The sequence below is a fragment of the Symphalangus syndactylus genome, chromosome 6 (genome assembly GCF_028878055.3).
Source record: "Symphalangus syndactylus isolate Jambi chromosome 6, NHGRI_mSymSyn1-v2.1_pri, whole genome shotgun sequence".
NCBI classification, from domain to species: Eukaryota; Metazoa; Chordata; class Mammalia; order Primates; family Hylobatidae; genus Symphalangus; species Symphalangus syndactylus.
In genome coordinates, this window is record NC_072428.2 from 10,790,942 (window position 1) to 10,816,256 (window position 25,315).

At 39.5% G+C, this 25,315-nt stretch overlaps 1 protein-coding gene across 49 annotated transcripts in view; it reads left to right on the forward strand.

Moving 5' to 3' along the window:
• The window catches only part of PHF21A (PHD finger protein 21A), a 196,341-nt gene that overhangs the window by 122,781 nt on the left and 48,245 nt on the right, over positions 1-25,315 (forward strand). For all 49 annotated transcript variants that reach the window (XM_055281781.2, XM_063640874.1, XM_063640873.1 and 46 more), the window contains one exon: positions 22,912-23,118. In XM_055281781.2, coding sequence (XP_055137756.1) covers positions 22,912-23,118 — 207 coding nt within the window. The remainder of the gene's footprint in view (positions 1-22,911; positions 23,119-25,315) is intronic.

The following is a 25,315-nucleotide window of genomic DNA, read 5'->3' on the forward strand; positions in this document are numbered from 1 at the left end:
TTAAATACATTGGGTGTTTTTTTGTTTTGCTTTGTTCTAGAGACTTTTTTTTTCATTACACATTTTGGCCTTGGGGAAGAAGGGACTTTTGAATAAAGATAAAACTAGTTCTGTGGAGGGGTTTGAGGGGGGTGCCTCTAAATTCCCTGAAATGTGTGCAAAATTTTTGTATACGTTTGCACACATAGGACATTTTACGGGAACAGAGTCCAAAGTTCATTATATCCCTTAAAGGTGTATATGACATCCCCTTTGTCTAATGGTAATATCTGTGACTTAAATAAGTTCCCTTATGAAGTTTGAATATACAGCATTTTCTGCCCTTAAATGAAAAAGGCCATGTGTGAATTCGCTTTTTTTTCCCACAAATAGTGCTTTCAAAAGCTTAGAAGTATTTGCTGAGGGTGGTTCTCAAATAAATCATCATTTATAAATGGAAAGAGATATGGTAGGTTATTATTGGAAAGTTAATAAATTTTACAAGTTGTAGTGAAGTACAAGTTACAAATTAGTTTATTTCTGAAGCATTAGCTATTCCACAAATATTTTGAGGACTATGCATTCTAGTTATAAAGGCCAAATATAGGAACAAATGGTGAGGATGGAGCAAAAGAAAAAGTTGCCCAAAGGAGCTCAACCCACCATTAAAACCAAGCCCAGTGTGCCAGATTGTAATGATTTAAATCACTAATGAATATCATGTTATTTGAAAGGGAGTGTTTAAAAACATTAAGTGAAGTAGTAATTTTTCAGTAGTCCAAATTTTAATGAAAGCATTTACTCATGTAAATTGGAGCTTTATTTTTATATATTAGTTTTACTGTTTTGTTTTCACTAAAAATAGTCACTCTTTTCTTTATATTTTCTCATGAAATCCTTCCGAACCACTTCTAGAAATGGCATCGTCTTGCCATAAGTATTTTGTTTTCTCCCCATCTAGTTTTTATGAAGTAGTGCTAACTCTGCCTTAATTTGATTTGGCATCCCTGCAATTGAACATTTGTAAGTATCTTGTATTATGGCCCATCTGGGTTGTCATAGAAACCAAAGACCTCCATCCTCTTCCCTCTAGTTAAAAATGGAATGCAAACAGGGCTTCAAAGTGACGTTTTTCTAGTACGAGTGACAGCCCTGTGAAGTGCAGAACAGAAAGGTTTCTTATTGGTTTTATTCTCCCATGGCCTATCATACCAGTTAACTCTGATGCACACAGCCTTTCTCTTGAAAATCTGGCAAGATACTAATGGAATTTTAAAAATGTAAGCATGGGGGGAAGGAATGTAGTTAATCCTTTTCCTGTTCTTTTCTTATACAAAAATGCAGTGTTTTTGTTTTCCTCCCTGTGTTATTAGGTGGTCTGTTGATGCTGTGGTGCATGTAGCCAGACACCAACTGGAGCTTCCATTGTTAGTCTTGTGATTTATTTCCTAGGTTGTATCAATGTGGGCTTATCTCATTATAATCTACAGGCGCATTGGCTAAGTACATGGCAATACTTTATCAGAATAGAAATTTGTTGATACGGTGATATCTAGTGTGCTGTCATTGGACCTGGTGACAGAACATCTTAGAGCCCCATTTCCAGCCCCTCTAGTGGTCACAGAACCTTTGACTTAAACTTGATGTTTTTTCAGTTTCCACATTCCCTTCAGATTCTCTACCAGAACCATACATGGCTTTAAGTTTTTCTTCTTAGACGTCTGTGATGTTTCTGCTTCTGAAGCAGCTATGTTAGTAAGTTCCAGTGAATTATTTCAGTTGTGTTAGCAAAATGTCTGATTTTATGGTTAAGATATGTTGAGCTATTGCTGTAGCATTACTTAGAGTTTAGAGTGTCACATTCTTATTTTAACATAGGTTTTGAATATAGATGATGACACAGTGACCTCTGAACATGAAACAATGAAAAACTGACATATAAATTTGTATCTTTTTTTTTTTTTTTTTTTTTTTTTTTTGAGACGGAGTTTCACTTCTGTTGCCCAGGCTGGAGTGCAATGGTGGTGCGATCTCGGCTCACTGCAACCTCCATCTCCTGGGTTCAAGCGATCCTCCTGCCTCAGCCTCCCAAGTAGCTGGGATTACAGGCACCCGCCACCACGCCCGGCTAATTTTTGTATTTTTAGTAGAGATGGGGTTTCACGCTATTGACCAGGCTGGTCTCGAACTCCAAACCTCAGGTGATCTGCCTGCCTCAGCCTCCCGAAGTATTGGGATTACAGACGTGAGACACCATGCCCAGCCATAAATTTATATCTTAATAGGAATGTTTCAGAGGGGTTGGATTAAAATCATTAGACAATTGAATTTGACAGATCATTGGTCAATTTTAAGTGTCTTTACAACTTTTCAAAAGAAAAACATTATAAAGTCTTTAAAGCGATTTAAAATTATTCACCATTTGACTGTTACCTAGTTCCTGGTAATTGTGTACTTGTCTTTAGTCCCATATCACAGCTAATGGTCGTTTTCAGCAGTGAGTTCAGAAGTGCTGTGAGTACTATCATATCTTGATGAGAGAGATCCTGCAACTCTCAGTAGAGTATGAAGAAGAGGTAGTGCTTAGCTGCTGTTACAGCTAGAGGTGAGAGAATATATTTTCTAAATAACACTGTATTCCTTGGCATATTGTAGAAGTGAATAATTTGTTTGCATAGCATAGTGTGGGAAATAGTGTAGCAGTTTCTTCTTGCTAAATATGTTGGTTTCTTCTCTATAGTTTGCTGCCTTCACTAACAATTTGCCTGGTACTGTTGTGTTGTCTTATTTTGCTTACAACTATCAAGCAGTTAAAAGGGCTAATGTACTGTCCTCAGCTCTCTAGTCAATCGAAAAATTAGAATCTCCCCTAGATCATTATTTTTATTTATCAATGTTGTTTAAAAAGACTAGAGATGTTGCTGGTTGTTTAGTAAATGTCATGTTGCAGCCTTGCAGAATATTGCGACTTTCTCTTAGCACAGAGGATAAGACAAGCCTTCCTGTTCACCACTGCTATGCCTCATCCTCAAGAGAAAAGTCACGATGTTTGTATACACTGGAGACAGTAGGTGCTTGAACAAAATGAAACACGAATTTCTCACCCACTGAGATACATAAATTCTTATGTAGGTATCAGTCCCTTATCATCTCTATGCTTCGTCATCGCTAAATAAGTAACATAATATTTGGTTCTTTCAAATCTGTGTTTTTAGATGTATTTCTGCATGTTATCAACATTGTTCTTCCTCTTCTAACCCACTAATCCATTAAATATTCAGCTCCTCCTAAATTATATATTTTTTGTCCTCTACAGATATATTTTTAAATTTCGCTTCTCAAAATAAGCTTGCATTTTGAAGTACATTTGTTAGAAACAAGGTAGATTAATTCTACTTTCTAGTCTCAAGGAACAGTCTTCTAAATGTAAAGAATAGAACCCAGTGGAAATATATACTATGTGCCATTTCACTGGGTACATATTAGTTTATCTGTTTAGAGACCTATAATCAACCACTAGCAGGGAAACTTGCCTTACTCCATTTCTGCAAAGTAAAAATTTTTAATTATTATTGATAGACCAAGTTTTATTTTTAATCTCAAAAAAGTTTCCTTGAGTTAGCATTGCACGAAATATATACTCTCCCAGGTTTGATCTTGACCTCTGTTTGTGGTCCTGTTTTCTCTATTTACTGCTCTCTTCTCTGTTTACATAGTTTTTAAATTTTTCTATTAATTTTCTTTGCTGATACTCTGTAAGAAATGGTAGAGTTCTGGCCAGGCGTGGTGGTTCACGCCTGTAATCCCAGCACTTTGGGAGGCCGAGGCGGGCAGATCACTTGAGCTCAGGAGTTTGAGACCAGCCTGGCCAACATGGTGAAACCCTGTCTCTGCAAAAAATACAAAAATTAGCCAGGCATGGTGGCAGGTGCCTGTAATCCCAGCTATTCGGGAGGCTGAGGCAGGAGAATTGCTGGAACCCAAGAGGCAGAGGCTGCAGTGAGCTGAGATCACACCAGTGCACTCCAGCCTGGGCAACAGAGTGAGACTGTCTCAAAAAAAGAAAAAAAAAAAAAAAAAAGGCCGGGTGTGGTGGCTCACGCCTGTAATCCCAGCATCCCAGCACTTTGGGAAGCCGAGGCAGGCGGATCACCTGAGGTCCGAAGTTCGAGACCAGCCTGACCAACATAGAGAAACCCTGTGTCTATTAAAAATACAAAATTAGCTGGGCATGGTGGCGCATACCTGTAATTCCAGCTACTCGGGGGGCTGAGGCAGGAGAATCACTTGAACCTGGGAGGCGGAGATTGCGCTGAGCCAAGATCACACAATTGCACTCCAGCCTGGGCAACAAGAGCAAAACTCCGTTTAAAAAAAAAAGAAAAAGAAACGTTAGAGTTATTTTGCATGTACATCTTCTGTTTCCTAAAATAGATGTAGAAACTTCTTAAATAATTTAACTTGTTAATATACTACATCTAGTATAATACTATATACTCAGTAGGCATATTCATTTCATATTGTCTTCAAACCTTATATTGCCTACCACTCTATCCATGGCCCTAACATCCTTTCACATCTAAGATGAGAGAGTGATTAGCACAGTGCTTGCAAAGCAGCAGGCAAATTGATATTTGTGGATGACTCAAAGGATGTTCCGAGAACCTTTTCTAAACTGCTTTAAGTTTATGTGCTAATAACACAGATGGAAACCTAGCTGTGAATAAGTTACCAATCTTTAAAACAAAGATGACTAGAATGGTTTGTATTTGTAGTTCATATTCTTGTCCTCTGGGATTCAGTAATCTTTTTAGCCTCTCTCCACAGTGGTACATGTATATTCCTGGGTAGCAGGCTGCTTGGTACTGATGGTACTAAAATGTTTTGATAGGAGCAAAACTGTGCTGCCATCTTCCTTATGAGCGCAGTGTTCAGAGGTGACCTGTTTGCACGTGGGCCTGTGGTGTATCACTTTTTTATACAAGAGCAGTAGAAGAAGGTCTGACTCGAGTTGATTGAAAGTGGTAGTTTTAGGTTCTGATAAGAGGACCTATTGCTGGTGAGGGGGGTTGAAATTGCAGAATGAGTTTGCAGCATGAGGCAGGTCTGCCCAGCAGCAGGTTGATTTGCACCGTGAGACAAGCAGCACACATAAACAGATGGCCCAACGATGAGTCAGAACAACAGATCCCGAACAGGTAGATTGGCTTTTGTCTGATTCTTAAAGTGGTTATAGAGTGGAATTTTAATTTGTCTGCCACTCTTAAGGCAGCAAAACAAGCATTTAGTGAAAGAAATTCTATTCATTGGGAAATGAAAAATGTTTTTAGGCAGAGGAGAAATCTGATTGTCACTGGTTCTAGACATTGACAAACCAACATTTTTGGGAGCTGTTTCACATAGGCATGGGCTGGCTTCGTCTTTTGGCATACAGTTATTCAACATCATTTTGCTGAATCCTCTAGCATGTAATGTGCAGCAAGAAAATAGTAAAATGATGTCCTTTATATTTGGATTTTAAGAAGTATAGTCCTGTTAGTTGCAAGTACACATCTGATATTTGGGTTAAGAAAAGCATTTTTAAAAAGGATACACTAGTGATAAGTGTCATAAAAACATACAGCAATGTAAGTTTGTAATGGTATTAAGCAGAGGAAAAACATTCATGGAAAAAAATCCCTCTGTTTCATACATCAAGCATAGGAAAAAGGAAGAGTGTAGTAGAATTCCTAGATCTAATCATCCATCTTCAAAATGTAAATGTAAACAAACATTTCTCTGCCACTTTCAGAAATACTAAGCGTCTTATTAATTTTCAAAACCAAGATTTTGTGATAGTTTTATATCTCTAGAAAAGTATTTTAAATATGGCATTTGGTGAATAAATTGGTGTACCACTTGAGTTCCTATAATTTTGTGATTATCACATTCACTGTACCATAGACTAACATTTACAATGGATACCTTTGTGCCCAAAGAAAGTAAGTTAGTAGTGAGCAGTATTGTTAGGATAACTATTGACCTTTTTTAGGTTACTGTGGTTAGGGATATACTCAGAAACACAAACTGCTATGACAGAAACTTTATTCTGAGATGCTGTGAAGGCTGTAAATGCCATTGGTTAAGGCAGAGTTATAAATATAGCTACCTTTTGTTTCCCAAATAATTGGGATCCTATTCAAGATTAATTGTGCCAACACCTACTTTCAAAATTGCCTTTCATTTTATCTGCTCAAGCATGTATACCTAGCCTTTGCTCAGGGTAGAAAAAGCACTAATCTACCTTTGTGCATATGGAAAGTAGCATTCCTGGCACTGCATTAAAAACTCCAGGAGAATGCATTATTAATGGAATACGTTTCTCTCTCTCTGTCTCTCTCCCTCTCAAAAAGGGAAATCATTTATGTGGCCACTGTCAAGGATGATAGAGACAGACTTAGTGCTAGTTCTTAACCAGTGTATTTTTTAAGTGAGTTACTGAGCAATACATAAAGAGAACTGCTTTAACAAGTAAATTACCACATGTAGCTTGTAGGCACCAATGTGATCTAATTGTAATATAGATCACTCTATAATGTGTCAACCTGTAAGCTTTAGTACATTGAGTACGAGATCCTGTGTTTTTAATAGGATGCCACATTATCAAAGGTTAGAAAAACAACAATGGCTAGGCATGGTGGCTCACTTTGGGAGGCCAAGCCAGGAGGGTGACTTGAAGCCAGGGGTTTCTGACCAGCCTGGGCAATTCAGTGAGACCTCGTCTCTACAGAAAACTTAAAAATTGGCTGGATTTGGTGGTGTATGCCTATAGCTCTAGCTCCATGGGAGGCTGAGGTGGGAGGATCACTTGAGCCTGGGAGTTTGAGGTTATAGTGAGCTATGATCACACCACTGCACTCCAGCCTGGGTGACAGAGTGGAGACCCTGTCTCTAAATAAATAAATAAAAATTATTTTTTTTAAAAAGACACACACTGAAAATAATAATGAATTTGGGGTTTGAATATTATGAAGATTACCAGAAGGTTTTTGAATCACTTTTGATTTAAATAAGCTCCCATCATTTGTTTGCTGGTTTCCAGCTTTATGTTTTTGGTTTGTTTTTGTCTACACATGTATAATTGAGCTGAATATGTGTGCCAATAAGTAACAGAGCTGCGTTCAGCTTCTGCTTAAGTCTGCAGTATTAAAGTCTTCCTTTTGTTACATGTGCTGGTCTTGCAGACTCTGTAGAGCCTTATCAAATGCAGCCAGTTGGTGCTGCTGGTTTGAAAGCACAGGGGAGCTCTCATGTGGAAGGTTAATGGAGTGTAATTATAAAGAAAAATGAACTGCTCAACCACTCTATCTCACTCTACCTGCACCAAGAGTGACAAGTGCTCTGATCTTTTATAAACCCTGGAGTAGAGGTTTAACCATCTAAAATTATGACAGTATAACTGTCACACAAACAAACACGCTGTGAAGTATAGGTATGCACCCCTGTGTAGGAATGATTCCTTCCTGTTAGGGGAGTCTCTGTTCGGACAGGAGCACCTTCAGCCACCAAGAGCAGCTGCTTGTTAAACGTTGCATTTTTGCATCACTTCTTCTTTTCCACTCAATTTGTTCCATTTTCTTTTCCTAAAAGTGCTTTCTCCCCTCTGATTAGTGGCAAAAGCTGATAGCCTGCCGATGAGTGGGTTCGTTCCACTGTATCCCACCAGACAACAAATATCCATGCTTTCTCCAAGCAAGCCTGTCACACTTGCCAACCTGAAATCAGCTGTATTCTTATAAAGAGGAGGGAAATAATTGTCTCTTCTCATTCTCAACATCTAAGCAGAGTAGACTCTAGGATGCTTAGGTACAGTCTGACAATTAGGTCTTTCTCCCAGGTCTGCATATAGCACAGAGATTATACACATTTCCGTGGGCTCAAGATGGAGTGAGATTCTTGTGTCCTTTGGTTGAAAATATTATCAGAAATATTTAGTAAGGAAAATGCAGCACAGAGGGACAAGGACAGAGAAATACCAGGGAGACATTCAAAGCGTGTGATGACTAGACAAACTGTTACTAGTGTGTCACGTTGCCAGTGAATATTGCAAAGTCGTCCTACTACTGGAACATCTGAAGGGTAAGCTAAGCGAGCTGGGTTGCAGAGCCGGGTTGATTTAGCGCTTTTGCCAGCTCAGCACAGAGTTGAAATAAGGTGTTGCAGAATGATGCAACAGCAAAACCCCTGACATCTTGTTCTTACAAAGCCTAAAACATAACCACTCTTGGTGAGGCTGTGCTGCCTACTGAGATAAGTAAATTCAGCATCACATACATTAGGTCTGTGAAGACTAAGCAGAAGTGATGGCTGTGTCACTTACACAGCAGTGTTATTGACTGAGCCCTGGTCTTGCCTGGTAGGTGGAGGAGGGGCAGCCAGGATTCCTAGTAGCAGCTCTGAAAGCAGGGAGGCTGGTTTTAAAACCTCTCTGTGTGGTTTGTAATGGTATTTCTGCAGCCCCTTTGCATATGGGTTTTGATTACCTGAGCTCTATTTCAAAAGACAAATAGCTACATACTTTTTATGGCAGTAAGATAAATCTGTTAGTGAATCAAATTTTTAAATCCAGCTTTAGTGGATGGTAAGTAAAGTTTGCTATGATTTACTTCTTTAAAAACCCACCAGAGTCCAACACTTTACCCAGTCTAAATGTTGCCAGTGTCCATTCCATTTTTAAAATTGAAGTCATTATTCCAGAATTGAAGTTTTTGGCTTGAGGCTGGAAGGTTAGCAACAGAATCTTAAAATTGTCCATCGTACTCTGTAGACGAGGAAGTATATCATTCTTGTTGGGTTGGCTCCAGCATTTATCCCTGTTTAGCTGCCCTGCCAAAGAGACTGTCTTGGATGACAGAAGTACAGTCTCCCTGGCACTTTGGAGCAAGTTATCTAGCCCTGCCCAGTCCCTTTAGGAACGTTCCCAGCCCTTCCAAGTACTTAGAGCAGTTTCTAGGAAATTCACCTCAGGTAGGCACTGTCGGTGTAGCAGGCTCCAGAGCCATCTCTCCAGCTGCCTGAGCCTCATCCCTGACTGTCCCGTTTCCCAGCATCACTGCATCCACTGGCTCCTCTCCTGCTTGGCCCTTTCAGTTTATTGTATAGGTTACTCTACTTCCTTGGATCTCAACAGCCTGACTCTCTTTCCTGGCAGTTGACTGTATCTAGAGACTATGACCAGAAAGGGACATCTCTCCCTGTTGGCCCAGCTCCCCATACTAGTGTACTCTGCATTCAGTCAGTCTGCTTGGATGCCACCCAACCTCCTGTCAGCCCCAGAAAAGTTGGCTCAGAAAAATGAGCTCCAGCTTTTTGTTAGTGAACAGAGCTTCATTCAAACTAGTTTTCCAGAGGGTAGGGATTCCATATTCTAGTCCCAGGTTTACTATCACAGAACTGTGTAACTTTTTATTGGTTACCCATCACCATGTGCCCCACTCTCCCCATCTGAATCAGTGACAGTTAACATAATTAGCCCCGCACAGTTCTGAGAGTCTTATTTGATAAGAGGGTTTGAAAATTTACAATCGTAAAGTGCTGTGTAAATATGTGAGTACTTACACAAGCACACAGAAAAATCACATCATTAGGAAATATTTGTGGAAAATAGTACCATCATTTTTCATTTAGGGTCTACTCAGAAAGTAAGGTTCTTAAAAAATTATTAAATAGTCATATGTTTATAACATGAATTCTTTTTTCTTAATCATGTAAATTAAGTGATTTTGAAAAATCAGAGTACTCAGAAATGAGAACCAGTTAAATGTAAAAGATGTTAGTTTCAGTGTTCTGGTTGGATTCCAAGTGAGAGTATTACATTTTGCTTACTGTAATTCCCTAGATAGCTTCAGCAAGGTAGTTTTCAGTTTTCTGACCTCTACTCTACAGCTCTTTAAACAACTCCTTTCTCCACCACTTGAGGTAGCTGCGGTTCAGTGGTAGAGGAACGGATTTCAGTTTATCCTTGTGTCAGTCTTATGTGACAGGGGTTAAATTATATGTAAGGTACTTTAAGCTGTTTTGATAAAGTAGGCACCATTATGAAACATATTACTACCATTTTCATTTCCACTGTTATATTTTGTATATAGTGTGTTTCCCTGTGTCTTCAGATATTTTATCTTACCGTATTCTCAGATCTCATTCATAACTTGCCTTTTGTCTGTGCATTTTCCCACTAAAGTCATATCCCAGCTCTTTCATTATGATAAAATTTTGATGAGTCAGAAGGCCATTTGAATTTTCTGGCTATCTAAAATCATTTTTGGTTCACCTTGTGATGTCGAAAAATTTTCTTTTTTGAGACAGAGTCTCGCTCTGTCACCCAGCGCCCAGGCTGGAGTGCAGTGGCGCGATCTCAGCTCACTGCAAGCTCCGCCTCCCAGGTTCACGCCATTCTCCTGCCTAGCCTCCCGAGTAGCTGGGATTACAGGTGCCCGCCACCACGCCTGGCTAATTTTTTTTTTTTTTTTTGTATTTTTAGTATAGACAGGGTTTCACCATGTTAGCCAGGATGGTCTTGATCTCCTGACCTCATGATCTGCCTGCCTCGGCCTCCCGAAGTGCTAGGATTACAGGCATGAGCCACCGTGCCCGGCTGAAAAATTTTCTAAGTAATGTCTAATTCCACTTTCCTAGTAGTTACAGTTCAGTGAGTGTAATTACCGTCTGAGGGTTGAAAACTCATGGGCTTTATCTATCAGCAAAGATACTTTGTTTGACTCACAATATTAAAAGCAGTTCATTGATTAGTGTTATGAGGGCACTACCTCTCCAGTTGACGTCAGTCCCTATCATGCCTAGTATCTTACACCTGGCCTGCTTCATTCTCTTGTATTAATATTACCTGCCTGGCAATAGGTAATCATCCTATTACATGTTCTTGCAAAATGTAATCATCAGTTTACATGTTCACGTGAGTGAGATTTCAACCCCTGAATGAAACTGTTCTTTAATGATTTAGCTTCTTTGGGTGTGTCAGGATCGTCTTTGTGAGCATTTTTCTCTGTGCAGTGCTATAGAGGTAAAGATATACATCAGGAAGTTGTATTTTTGCCGTTCAGAGATTCATAGAATTCTAATAGAAGATAATTTAGAGACTGAGTGCAGAAGCTGAGACCAAGATTGGGTAGATAACTGACCAAAGGTCACAAACCTTGTTTAGTGACAGAACCTAGGTTTCTCGACCCACTGTATTATTTTTACAGCACAATACTGCCTCTCTACTTATTTTTTCTAAAAGCAGAGTGGAGGAGAGAAAGTGCGCACATGCGTGTGTGTGTATATATATATATAATTTTAAGGTTTTAACTATATATTTTTGTGGCTTACTGCAGCTGTATTACAGGTGTGAGGGTTCCAGATCCTTACCAGCAAGCCAGATACTGGTGTTGGGGCTTTGAGGTGGGAATATGGAATTAGTTATCAGGAGTTGGAACTCTTTAAGTCTGATTCTATCCCTGATTTGTGACCTAGGTTTAGTCACTTACTTACTCAGAGCCTCATTGTTCTACCTGGCAAGTAATATCCATCTGATATTATTACTTTGTTTTTATGTAACAATTATAGAATTCACCAGCTACTACATTAGACCATATGGAAAAAATCAAGGTACTACTGTGATACATTCAGATAATGCAATATTATTCAGAGCTAAAAAGAAATGAACTATCCAAACCATGAAAAACATAGAAACCTTACCTGCTTATTACTGAGTGAAAGAAACCAATTTGGGAAGGCTGCATACTGTATGATTCTAACTCTGTGACATTCTGGAAAGGGTAGAACTATGGAGGCAGTAAAAAGAGGAGTGGTTGCCAGTGGTTGCCAGGGGGTGAGGGAAGGTTGTGCTGAGTAGACAGACATAGAGGAATTTCAGGGCAGTGAAACTATTTTGTGTGATAGTATAATGGTGGCTGTATGTCATTATATGTTTGTCTAAATCCATGGAATGTACAGCATCAGGAGTGAACACTAGTTTAAACTGTGGACTTCGACAGTATTGAGGTGTCAGTGTAGGTTCGATTGTAACAAATGTTCTGCTATGTGTAGCTTGTTGATAGTGGGGAGATGTGGGGTGGGGAGGCCAGGAGTATGTGGGAACTCTACTTTCTGTTCAGTTTTGTTCTGAACCTAAAACTGCTCTAAAAATAAAGTCTTCTTTAAAAAAAAAAAAAAACAAATCAAGGGACTGACTTTATGTTCATTGTAGTGTCCTCTTTTGACCCTGCATGTCAATACTTTTGCTGTATGTAGAAACTGGAGAACAATATAGTAAAAGCATGAATCACAGCTTCAGTACTTAGGAGTATACGGGAAGAAGATGAAAATGGGCTAGGTGCAGTGGCACACACCCGTAATCCCAGGACTTTGGAAGGCTGAGGTGGGTTGATCACTTGAGTCCAGGAGTTTGAGACCAGCCTAGGCAACATGGCGAAACCATGTCTCTACTAAAAATACAAAAAATTAGCCGGGCGTGGTGGCGCATTTGTGTAGTCCCAGCTCCTTGGGGAGCTGAGGTGGGAGGATCACTTGAGGCCAGGAAGTCAAGGCTGCAGTGAGCCCTGATCATGCCACTGCACTCCAGCCTGGGCGACACAGTGAGATCCTGTCTGGAAAAAAAAAAAAAGGAAGATGAAAATGCTATAAATGATTTTTACTGTGGCCATTCCATCCTTTCTAAAATGTGAGAGGGGTGTGTGTATGTTTGTGTTTGTGGGTGCATACATGTGTATGTTCAGGTGTGAAGACTGTAAATATTTGTGTAGAAATTTGTGGATTAGATTTTGTAATTTTCATCACCTGTGAAAAATGTTTTTCTTCATGCTTAAGATTTAAAAAATTCTTTTTCTTTTAATTTTATTTATTTATTTTTTGAGTCAGGGTCTCTCTCTGTTGCCCAGGCTGAAGTGCAGTGGCACGATCATGGCTCACTGCAGCCTCAACCTCCTGGGCTCAAGCCAGCCTCAGCCTCCTGAGTAGCTGGTACTGCCAGTGTATGCCACCACGCCTGGCTAATTTTCGTATTTTTTGTAGAGACAGGGTCTCACTTTGTTGCCCAGGCTGGTCTCGAACTCCTGGACCCAAGCAATCCTCCTGCATTGGCCTCCCAAAGTGCTGGAATTGTAGGCATGAGCCACTGTGCCCAGCTAAATTTTTTATTTTTTTATTTTTATTTATTTATTTATTTTGAGACAGAGTCTCACTCTGTCACCCAGGCTGAAGTGCAGTGGCGCGATATCGGCTCCCTGCAACCTCCACCTCCTGGGTCCAAGAGATGCTCCTGCGTCAGCCTCCCAAGTAGCTGGAACTACAGGCGCACATCACGCCTGGCTAATTTTTTTTTTTTCTTTTTTTTTTTTTTTTAGTAGAGATGGGGTTTCACCGTGTTAGCCAGGATGGTCTTGATCTCCTGACCTCGTGATCTGCCCGCTTCGGCCTCCCAAAGTGCTGGGATTATACACGTGAGCCACCACGCCTGGCCCACCCCAGCTACATTTTTAACCAAATTCGTTTTATTCATTAAGAGATCGTTCATGCTTTTCTTCTACATTGCTGAATGTCTCTCTTTAATAAGATTTCTAGTACTAATGATTTAAAACAAACAAAAGCAAATGTGTTCTGAAATTCAGAAAGATGAGTTCAGGTTTCTTGTGTCTCTGATGAAGTAAACTCAGATAAATACAGAAAAGTGCAGATTATCCTTTGTCACATGTCTTGGAAGAGCCAATCCCATGCAGTTAATCAGCCATCATTTTGGCAGGCTACACTTGTGAGGAACTTGCACCCTCTCTGTTGTTTGATGAGGGGGTCTTGTCAGAAAGTAAATTTGTGACGTTGTTCATTTTTTTCTTTAAGTGATTGTAACAAATATTTGATGGTAAATTTAACTACTGAAATTAGGAATACTTTGTGAAATTAAGAGGGTAACATTCAGCAGCTTTAGAATCTTTTCTTTCTTTTTTTAAAGACAGAGTCTCGCTCTGTCGCCCAGGCTGAAGTACAATGGCAGGATCATGGCTCTCTGCAACCTCCACCTCCTGAGTTCAAGCAGTTCTCATGCCTCAGCTTCCCGAGTAGCAGGGACTACAATTGTGCCACCACCATGCCTGGCTAATTTTTGTATTTTCCGTAGAGACGGGATTTTTGCCATGTTGGCCAGGCTGGTCTCGAACTCCTGGCCTCACGTGTTCTTCCAGCCTCAGCCTCCCAAAGTGCTGGGATTACAGGGGTGAGCCACCACGCCTGGCCTAGCAGCTTTAGAATCTTTTAAAATTTATGTGTCTGTGCTATTACTGTAGATGATTTTTAAAATTATGATTTTAAGCATCAAGAGTGTGATATTAAGAATGTACTTTTGTTAAAATACTTCCCAATTAAAAATGCCAGTGTTTAGTTATTTACAAGCGTTACTTTTGTTTAAATGTAAGGCAAATATTACATTTCATCATATAATATTTTCTACATGATATATACTGCCTGCTACAATATATTTTTCCAATATTATTGTCTTTTTCTGTCCTTTAAGAAAACTTACAGAATTGAGGATTCTTAAAAGGTATCCTCATCTTTGAAAATAATGGATCTATTTCTTAGTGGATGTATTCTGCATAGAATTTGGTTAAATAATCTGTTATATTTACCTCTTCTAGCATCTGATTCTGTCTTGAGTTTCTGTGAAAATGTGACTTCCTACATTATCTCAAATGGTACCTAGGGCTTGGAGTAGGTAAAACAATTTGTTTTATCTGAGCAGTGTTCTGTAAAATGATAGGGGCTTTGGTTTTGTTCCTCTTTCCCCTCCTCCAATTTAGCATCATCACTGTACTTAAATTGTATTTTCATATCCAACTTGTCAGGGACAGCTACTGTGCAGCCATCTCCAGTCAGCATTCTTTTGTGAGGAAAACCACAGCAGCTTCAGTGCAGAGGAATGGGAGAATTTCTGTAGTGTCCAAGACAATTCTGATATTAACAAGGCAGTGCTGCCTTTAGGTTGTGGGATACAGCCATGTAATGATGAATGACAAGCTGATGGTATGTGCAGCGGTGTTCTGTAACCAGACAGAGAGGGACAGACGTTTTGCTCTATTGGAGCTTAATTTACAAATTAATAGCCTCTATGATATATCTTATTGTGGTACAAACACAATGATTCAGGTGCTTTTTTTTTTTTTTTTTTTTTTTTGAGACGGGGTCTTGCTCTGTCACCCAGGCTGGAGTACGGTGGCGCGATCTTGGCTCACTGCAACTTCCGCCTCCTGGGTTAAAGCAATTCTCCTGCCTCAGCCTCCCGAGTAGCTGGGATTACAGGCGCCTACCACTACGCCTGGCTAATTTTTTGTATTTTTAGTAGAGACAGAGTTTCACCATGTTTGCCAGGATGGTCTCGAACTCCTGACCTCGTGATTCGCCCGCCCCGGCCTCCCAAAGTGCCGGGATTACAGGCGTGAGTCACCATGCCCAGCCTCAGGTGCTTTTTTATGGTAACAAACAGCTAAATTGTGCAGACTATAAATGGTTCTTACTTTTTTTTCCCTATAGTCCTCATTACTGTGTCTAGGGTCTTTGATGGGTCAGGTTACATACATACCTACCTACCTACATACATACATACAGGTTACATACATACATACATACATACATTTATTTATGATACAGTCTCGCTCTGTTGCCCAGGCTGGAGTGTAGTGGCATGATTATAGCTCACTGAAGCTTCAAACTCCGGGGCTTAAGGGATCCTCCTGTCTCAGCCTCCCAAGTAGCTGGGACTACAGGCATGAGCCACTGTGCTTGGCCCAGGTTACATTTAAATTGGGCATCTATTTTATGCATTCATAATTATGGCCCTGAACCGCCATAGAGGTATAAGAAATCTGGGATGTACCTAGATTTCCACAGGGATATATACCCTAATATATTTGATTTCTGAGATTAAAAGGCAACAGGTAGCATTCGCTTTGATACTGTACTTCCTTTTTGGCAGTTCTCATAAAAAAAAAAAAAATAGCCAAACAGTTTGAACTAGCATTAAAATGATTAGATGTTAAAAATCAAGTGATTGAAATATAATTGACATTGGAAATGAAAGTCACATTTAATTAGCTGTTGCTCTGAGTTAAAAATTCATACTAGACAAATTGTGTTATTCATTGGTTACTATCCCTTTTTTCACATCGCCCCTGACAGTTTCCTAAGCATTCCCCACCATTAATTAATTTGATTCCCAATATTTTTCTGAAGGAGGGAGGACGGTATAGTTTAGTGCTTCAAAGAAATGTAGAAAACTTGAATGTAAGCCGTCTGGACTTTTAGGTCTTTTATCACACATAAATATATTACAACTACCGTTCCTAGTATGCATTGTTCTATTGCAGCTTATGTGTTTATACTGTTTCGCCACAGCATCGTCATATGTTACATATTAGAATCTGTAACTCTCTAGGGGTCACATCTCTCTTGAGTACAACAGCCACACTCTCTCTTGTTTGACACAAATTAAAGGCAGTCCCAGGTTTTTAGAAGGGTCCCTAAATTTAGGCAAAGTCTGACTATACCAATATTAGTCTTTTATAGTCATACATATCAAGTTAGGGGGAAGATGGGGTTGAGTTTACCTATTAGAGCATGAGTGAATTAAATAAGAAACTGCATTTCAATCAGGCTAGCAAATAAAAGGTCTAAGGTCTAAATTTTTAGACAGACAGACTGTAAATCCTAATGATACTAATAAAGGGTCTCATCTCCTGTGGAGATGGGATGTAAAATCCATTGATGTAAATACCTCTGTGTGTGTGCGTGTGTGTGTGCGTGTGTGTGTTTTGAAGGAAGAATAAACCCCAAAGAATATTTTTTTAATTAAAAAAGTAAGCCGAAGTCTAATCAATACCATGATATATGCATTCTTTGCCATCTGTTAAACATCCATGCAGAGAATTTTAAGCCTTACTGAAAAAAATCTCTGATAATTACAACTGCTGCTGTTGTTAATTTATTTGTACTATATAAATTCCATGACAACTTGAGAACTCTAAAATAATTATGTCCCCAAATCTCAAAACTAGGAAAGAGACCTTCTTTTGTAGACATTGTATCCAGTTCATTGTGTAAGATGAGGTTGTAGATGCTGTTTCTGTCAAACAGGTGGTATTTTAAAAGGATATGTACTTTTTAAAAGAGGTTAAAAAGGGAAAGAAACTATTCGTCTAATTCTTTGTGAATCTCAGAGAGTCTGGGGAAAACTTGCTAGTATCTTACAAAATTAAGAAAGTGCAATTATTTTAGCTAAGTATATTTTTATAGCTTCTGCCACCAGTATTCCTCCCCGTCGTCCTCTGTTAGAATTCTATCCTGTGTCTCCCCTGGACTATCTCCTCCAATAACTCGAGTGCAGATTCTCTTATTGAATTTTACTTGCATTAAGGAGGGAGTTTATCTTGAGTTTCTCTTCTGTGTGTTTGTCCATAAAATGGCATTCTGTGTTTTTGCTCATAAGATGGTGAAATCTTCACTTAGTTTCTGTTTCCATTAAACAATACATACCTTTTACTCTAGATTGTAATTCTGTCTCTAATGTTACGGCAGTCACACATCCCCTCTTCTTTAGAGGATAATTTTGTGGCACATTCTGAAGACTGCCCTGTCTCCTTCCTGCATCCTCAGCGTTGATGAATATTGATGACTTATCAATGCAGTGGCTGAGTTTTAGTTAGACAGTAGAAAGTCTTTTTTTTCTCTTTAAGTTCTGATCTCATCAACAAATAAACATTTCTCCAGGTTAGTTTTTCCATACGTGTAAAATTTAGTATCCTTGGTTTCATTTTGAGCAATTGGTGTGTCCGAAGACCTAGAAAGATTTTGAGTAAGATTTGATAACTTTCTGGATTTGTGAAAAGTTACAAGTCTATCAGCCTCTGGTGTAAAGAGTGAAGGTTGTATTTTTTAGATTGCATGTTGATTCATGGAAGGAATAAAAGGATGCATCTTTAAGGCAATACTGTGTAAGAAGATGTCTTGTGTGGGTGTGGCCCTCTAATAATTGATACGCAACAGATAACTGCCATGTAGAGCACAAACCAGTTGAGTGACTGAATGTGTGAAAAAGCAGAGACCTGAAGCACTGACATCCAGTTGTGGAGGGCAAGGTCTTGGAGTTTCTTTTGAGAGAAGCTTTCTAAAATTTGTGGGAGCAATTTTTGATAGGAATAAACTGGTGGGTTGATTGGAGGGGTGGGGGCAGTCCCCCCATCTCTCTGTCTCCCTTCTCTGTTGACAAAAGCCATGGAACATGGAACGATTGACTTAAATGGTGGAAAAACTAACCTGATTTTCTGTTGTATTAGACCTATAAAATTCCGTATTTTTCTTCAGGACCTGTCTTGCTGTCATGTGAACACGTTGATAGTATCGCTGAATGTCACAATATTGATCACCGTGACTACCTGTCTTGGAAACTGTGACTTGAAGTGTCAGAGGCTCTGTGAACTCTTCTGCCTGAACAAGCCCTGATGAAACCCAGTGATGCAAATGTCAAGGGAATCTAAGGCTCCGTGTTACATGCTGGGTTTATGGAGCAGTTCTTGACAGATGGATTGAAGGGGGCGGTACTAGCAGTTCTGGAGGCCTGGCACATTGGCTTATTGTTCATAGAAATATATTAAGAAAAGATGATAAGTTATTAATTTTTTCTCCCTCTCTCCCTTCCGCCTTTGTTCTTTCCAGCTTTCTTTTTTCATTTCCCTGATTTTTTCCCTCTCTTTCAACTCTCATTAACTTATCAGTGAATGATGAATGGCCAGTTTGTGAAATTTAGCCCTTTCTCTTAAGCTTCAGGATAATGTTCCAATAAAGTTAGTAACATTTAAAGATCTCCATTATATGTGAATACCTTTGAAAATATCAAATCATGTGTGCCAGTATAACCTTCATCAATGACCAGCAGCAGTCATGACTTCTTCGTTTAAAACACGTAGTAGTAAAAATATAGGCTCATCTCCTGTGGAGATGAGAGGATATCCTTTGTATAGGGGGCAGTGAGAACCTTGGATGATACCACACAGCTAGGATTTTTGACATATTTTCACCGTATTCTCTTGCTGCCACCCAGAAGTGGTACTGACCTAAATCCGGGGTCCCTCTGAAGTCATTTGAGTGCTGTTTGCCAGAGCTGCAAGACTGAACTAGAATGAGACTGGATTGTGAGACTTAGAAAAGCCAGCTCATATGCACAGCAACTCTCCTTTACTCCCAGTCCTTGGAAGAGCCTGCAGGGCCTCCACACCTAAGAGCACCTCTGCTGCAGAGCTCACCTGGCTTTCAGTTACTGGTTTCTAAGTGCAGTCATCTATATTTAAGTGACAGAGGGCATCAGTGCTTCCTCCAAATCTTGATTTAAAAAAAATTTTTTTTTTCGCAGATAGTGACAGACATGTATAACCACACACGCGGTATTCTAATCTGGTGAACACAGCAAGGAGTAAGGGACAATTCATTTCTGAGTGGCAGTTTGACATACCAAAGCTATCTTTTAAAGAAAGCTTTACCCAGCTCATATGATCTGACCTGTAATGCAGAGCTCTTTCTCTTTCTTTTTCCTTTTTTTTTTCCCTCCTCTCAAGGACTGATGTAAGTTTGCAAGTATTTTGATCGTGTCCCCCCACCAGCCCCCACCCCAAGCTTCCACGGCTTTGTTTCAGGTCCTGGGGGAGGAGCAGTTGTGAATGCAGTGTGACTCACTTGACTCCCACGCTCCTGATTCTGGTTCTGATTGGTCGTCACCTTGCTCTAGCCATATGGCTGAAGAGTAGTACTCTAGCCCGCATCCCTTGCTCCTGCTTTCCCTACTGTTCCCTTCTGTTGTACATGACATTGGAAACGGGTTCTGGGCTTTGTTTCTTGCTTCTAGTGTACTTTAGCTAGGCAGTGAGTAGGAGAGCACACTGTGTTTCCTAAGGATGGCTATAGAGGAGAAAAAAACACCCTTTCCTTTTGTGACTGGTATAGTAATTAGTTTCCTGTGCTGTTTTTGTCCAAAGTTTATTTTTTGGCAGGTGTCATGTTTACATTGTATTATTTCCTCCTGATTTATCTCCTTCCTCTGATTTGATCTGTTTTGGGTTTTTCATTGTTTTTGTTTTGAAAGAGCTCTTAGGGTTCCTTTCTCTGGCTGCTGATGCTGCACGTTAGCTAGTTCGTTAATATGTTTGATGTCTGATGGGGAGGAGGACTGAAAGCAACTCTAAATAATTATTTAATTTTTAAATGTCTAAATGTTCTAGCAGTCACCAAGCAATAAAATTTACATGAGATTCTCAGCATTATCTGCAGCACCACTGCTATTACTTTGCCTTCTCCTAAACTACAGCAGTTTAATTATTCTGCCTTTTATATTGGAGAAATAGAATTTTGAAGACTTGAAAGTTAATTTTTGTAAGCATTTGATATTTTATTAATTTGCATTTTTATTATTCTACAGATAGTTTCTGCAAAGACTTTAAACTCTGCATCATTTAAAAAAAAATATTTACTCAGAGAGGCAGTGCTAGCAGAATACAATGCATAGCAGAATTTTTTCCCCCCAAAATTGGCCTTTATGTGATATTTTAGTTGTCTGAAAAGAATCAATAATAAAAATATTTTTCTAAAAACCTCTTGGCCGAGCGTGGTGGCTTATGCCTATAATCCCAGCACTTTGGGAGGCCAAGGTGGGCAGATTGCATGACCTCAGGAGTTTGAGACCAGCCTGGGCAACATGGTGAAACCCTATCTCTACAAAAAATAAAAAAAATAACTGGGCATGGTAGCACGCTCTTGTAGTCCCAGCTACTCAGTAGGTTGAGGTGAGAGGATCGCTTGAGCCTGGGCCGTGGAAGTGGCAATGAGCCAAGATTGTGCCACAGCACTCCAGCCTGGGTGACAGAGCCAGACCCTGTTTCAAAAAAAACAAAAAAAAAAAAGAGAGAAAAAATCAAAAAATAAAAACAACTCTCAAGAAAACATTTTTTTTTTACTTACAGGTTTTAGAAATTCATTTTATACATATTTTAATGTTCAAATATGTTAAACTAGTAATCCACAGATTTGGATTCTTTAGAGAATATGGGGGATGAAGTTGGTTAGAGCCATAAGCAGGCATTTGAGAATTAACCTGGCTCTTATGGTTTCATCTAACTATTTAAAGCTCTTCGTTCACTTCCTTTTCTTCATTGATAATCTATATTAGAAAATCACAATCTATTTTTATCAGAAATAGCACATCTCCACTAATGAACTAACTTGAAAGTGTATGAGATATGAGAGGAATGCTGCTTATACCTTCTTCTTGCCATTAGGGCAGGAGAGTCAGAGCCCAAATATGGCCCCAAATAGTTATTATATGCTTTATGAGCCATTTGTTGGTCTTTGGTCCCACCACTTTACACATCATGTAAAGAGAACAAGGACATTTACTCAGCAATATAGTTTTTTTTTTTTTTTTTTTTTTGAGATAGAGTTTCACTCTGTCGCCCAGGCTGGAGTGCAGAGTACAATGGCATGATCTCGGCTCACTACAACCTCCACCTCCTAGGTTCAAGCAATTCTCCTGCCTCAGCCTGCTGAGTACCTGGGATTACAGGTGTGTGCCACCATGCTCAGCTAATTTTTGTATTTTTAGTGGAGATGGGGTTTCACCATGTTGGCCAGGCTGGTCTTGAACTCCTGACCTCAAGTGATCCACTCACCTTGGCCTCCTAAAGTGCTGGGATTACAGGCGTGAGCCACCGCGCCCGGCCAGCAATATATTTCTAAGTGCAGAGTATAGTTGTGAACCAAATAAGCCCCTGCACTCATGGGGCTTACATGCTGTTGAAATGTATTATAATAATGAAGGTATCCAGAAACACATTTCTCTTGGATTTGAGCAAGGCCTAGAAAGTTTGAAGAACTTTGACTTTAATTTTTCACTCCACGCAGTTAAATCCCTACTCTGCCTAAACAAACGTGTGTACCTCCACAGAACCTGTCCCAGCAAAGAAGTCCTGCTCATGAGTTACACATTTCAGTAATTTAGAATGTCTGTTGTTTATATGGCATATTACTGGGATCAAGGTTTCTTTGTTTAACAGTCTGTTTAATGTTTTCAGCTGGGACAGATACATGATGTTTGCTTAATAAAAATTACTATGGCTGGTATCTGTTATCATATGAAAAAAATAATAAGTTGGGCCCAGTGGTGTGTGCTTGTAGTTCCAGCTACTTGGGATGCTGAAGTGAGAAAATTGCTTGATGCCAGGAGTTCAAGGCTGTAGTGCATTCACTATGACTACACCTATGAATAGCTACTGTACTCCAACCTGGGCAGTATAGACAGACACTGTCTCTAATAATAATAATAATGACCAACAATGTGCCAATCGCAGTTCTGAGTACTTTCCATATAACAAGTCATTTGGTGCTCACAAGAACCTCAAGGGTACTGTTAACCACCTCATTTTAAAGAGCAAGACAGGTAGGTTCATAAACTTACCCAACATCTTAGAGCTGTGAGTAGCAAAACTGAAATTGGAGTTGAAGTAGGATGGTTCCAGAGTCCTGCTTTTTACGGCTGTGTTATATACTCTGCCCTCAGCATGCTAAGTTAATAATAGGACATCTGAGCTCTGCTGTGTGATCTCCTTCAGATTTTTCATTTGTGTGCCTCAGTTGCCCTTTATATATAAAACATTTCTTACACCATCAGTTTCATATTACCAATAATGTATATTAAATGCTTTAAGCTCTTCATATGTAGAACCTGTGTAAATTTAGATGTAATAAGTTTTAGATGAAGCTATTTATAGGAAAGATGTCAGCATATTTCTATGCAGCTGATAGAGCAGTATTCTAATATATTTTATTTCTTTTGTCTTCATTTGGTAGAAAAGAGTAGTTGAACAGCTACGGAAGAACCTGATAGTAAAGCAAGAACAACCGGACAAGTTCCAAATACAGCCATTGCCACAATCTGAAAACAAACTACAAACAGCACAGCAGCAACCACTACAGCAACTACAACAGCAGCAGCAGTACCACCACCACCACGCCCAGCAGTCAGCTGCAGCCTCTCCCAACCTGACTGCTTCACAGGTAAACGTGTGGATGGAACATTGCAGGCTGCAGATTGTAGACTGATTTGTTATTGGTCATATAGAACTGGGTCCTGTCTCAGACTATACTAAGCTCAGCTAGGACTAAACAAAAGTTATTTTGATTGCTTTTTTACAGTATAACCCAGATAAGTATCACTTTTGTAATCATTGGCAGAAGGAAATAACATTACTAAGAAGCAAAAATTAAATGGTTTCCCACCTGTCTGAAGAAGGGGAGAAAGGTAGTCAATAACAAAAATCAATTATCTGCTTTACAGCAGAATTAAAATCTTATTTTGAATTTTTGGAGGTATTTATTTATACTTGTTCTAAAAGTTTGTGACTTGACCTCTTCCGGAATTCTTAGCAACTAGGCATAGAGCTATTCCAGGATCAGTGCTCTTGGGACCAGATAGAAAGAAGCATTTGGAAGGATGCTATGGCTGGGCTCAGTAGCTCATGCCTGTAATCCCAGCACTTTGGGAGGCTGAGGTGGGCAGATCACTTGAGGTCAGTAGTTTGAGACCAGCCTGGCCAACGTGGTGAAACCTCATTTCTACTAAAAATACGAAAAAATTAGCCAGGCCTGGTAGCAGGCACCTGTAATCTCAGCTACTCGGCAGGCTGAGGCAGAAGAATCACTTGAACCCAGGAGGCAGAGGCTGCAGTGGGCTGAGATCACACCACTGCACTCCAGCCTGGGCAACAGAGCAAAACTCCGTCTCAAAAAAAAAAAGAAGAGTGCTGTATTTGCACTATTCATAGAAACACTCATTTTTAAGCCCATATTTATGAGAAAATGAATTTGTTCTAATACACTGATGGGAATCTGAAGTGAAAGCCACAGGTCAAAACTAAAGAAGTGGGAGCTTAATAAAATTCTAACTTGGTGTAGCTGTACAAATGTTTTTACTGAAAAGGGCATTTAAACAAGCATACAATTTAAGAATAGTGAGGCAATCAAGATACACAAAAAGGGCGTATTTGGAAATGATATTCCAAATGATACTTGGATCCTTGAAGGTCACAGATCGCTTTATGACTCTGTTGAAGGCTATAGATCCCTCTCCAGAAGAATATACATTCACACTTAATACACTCATTTTTGCACACTTCAAGGACTTTGGGATCCTCTGAAACCCAAGTGTGGATACCTCTTACAACCAACACCAGGTCTTTGCTGTGTCTTTATATAGAGAGAAAAAGAGTATAGTTCACTTGGCTGTTCACTGTTTATGGACATTGGACTGGTTCATGTGCAACATTTTGCAAGTAAAGAATGAATTTTTTATAAGAACACTAAAGATGAGTTAACATTTAATAGAGATTACTGTGTACTGGCAGTCTCCTAAGTGTTTTTATGTAACGGACATACTCCTCACCCTAACCCTAAGAGTAAGTTATTATTATTACCGTCTCTGTTTGTTTTTGTTTTTTGTTGTTGTTGTTGTTGTTTTGAGATGGAGTCTCACTGTGTCACCCAGGCTGGAGTGCAGTGGCGCAGTCTCGGCTCACTGCAACCTCCGCCCTCGTGGGTTCAAACAATTCTTCTGCCTCAGCCTCCCAAGTAGCTGGGACTACAGGTGCATGCCACCATGCCCGGCTAATTTTTGTATTTTTAGTAGAGACAGGGTTTTACCATATTGGCCAGGCTGGTCTCGAACTCCTGACCTTGTGGTCTGCCCGCCTCAGCCTCCCAAAGTGCTGGGATTACAGGCGTGAGCCACCGCAACCTGCCCACCATCTCTGTTTTTTAGAAGAGAAAACTAAGGCACAGAGAGGTTACATAATTTACCTAAGATCATGGAGGGTGGTATGTGGTGGAGCTAAGATTTGAACCTAGATGTTCTGGCTGAAAAATATGTCCATTCAACTACTCTTCTGTACTGCCATTCAATACAAAAAAAAAAAAAAGAAAAAAAAGAAAAAAGCAATGCTAATACTATATAAAACCAAAGAAGGAAAAAGAAAAATCCCTGTTGTCAATCAGATAGCTAGGACAGCCTACATACATTTTACCCTAATCACCACCCCAAGGCTATTTGGAAATTAGGCATTCAAAACTGACTTTAAAAATCTCCTTACCAGCACTTGTATTAGTTCTGAAAGAATGTTTAGAGGATAATTTTAAGTTTAAGTTTTAAACAGAATTGGATTAGGTTGTTCTCTTTCCAAAGTACAGGTTGATCAGAAAA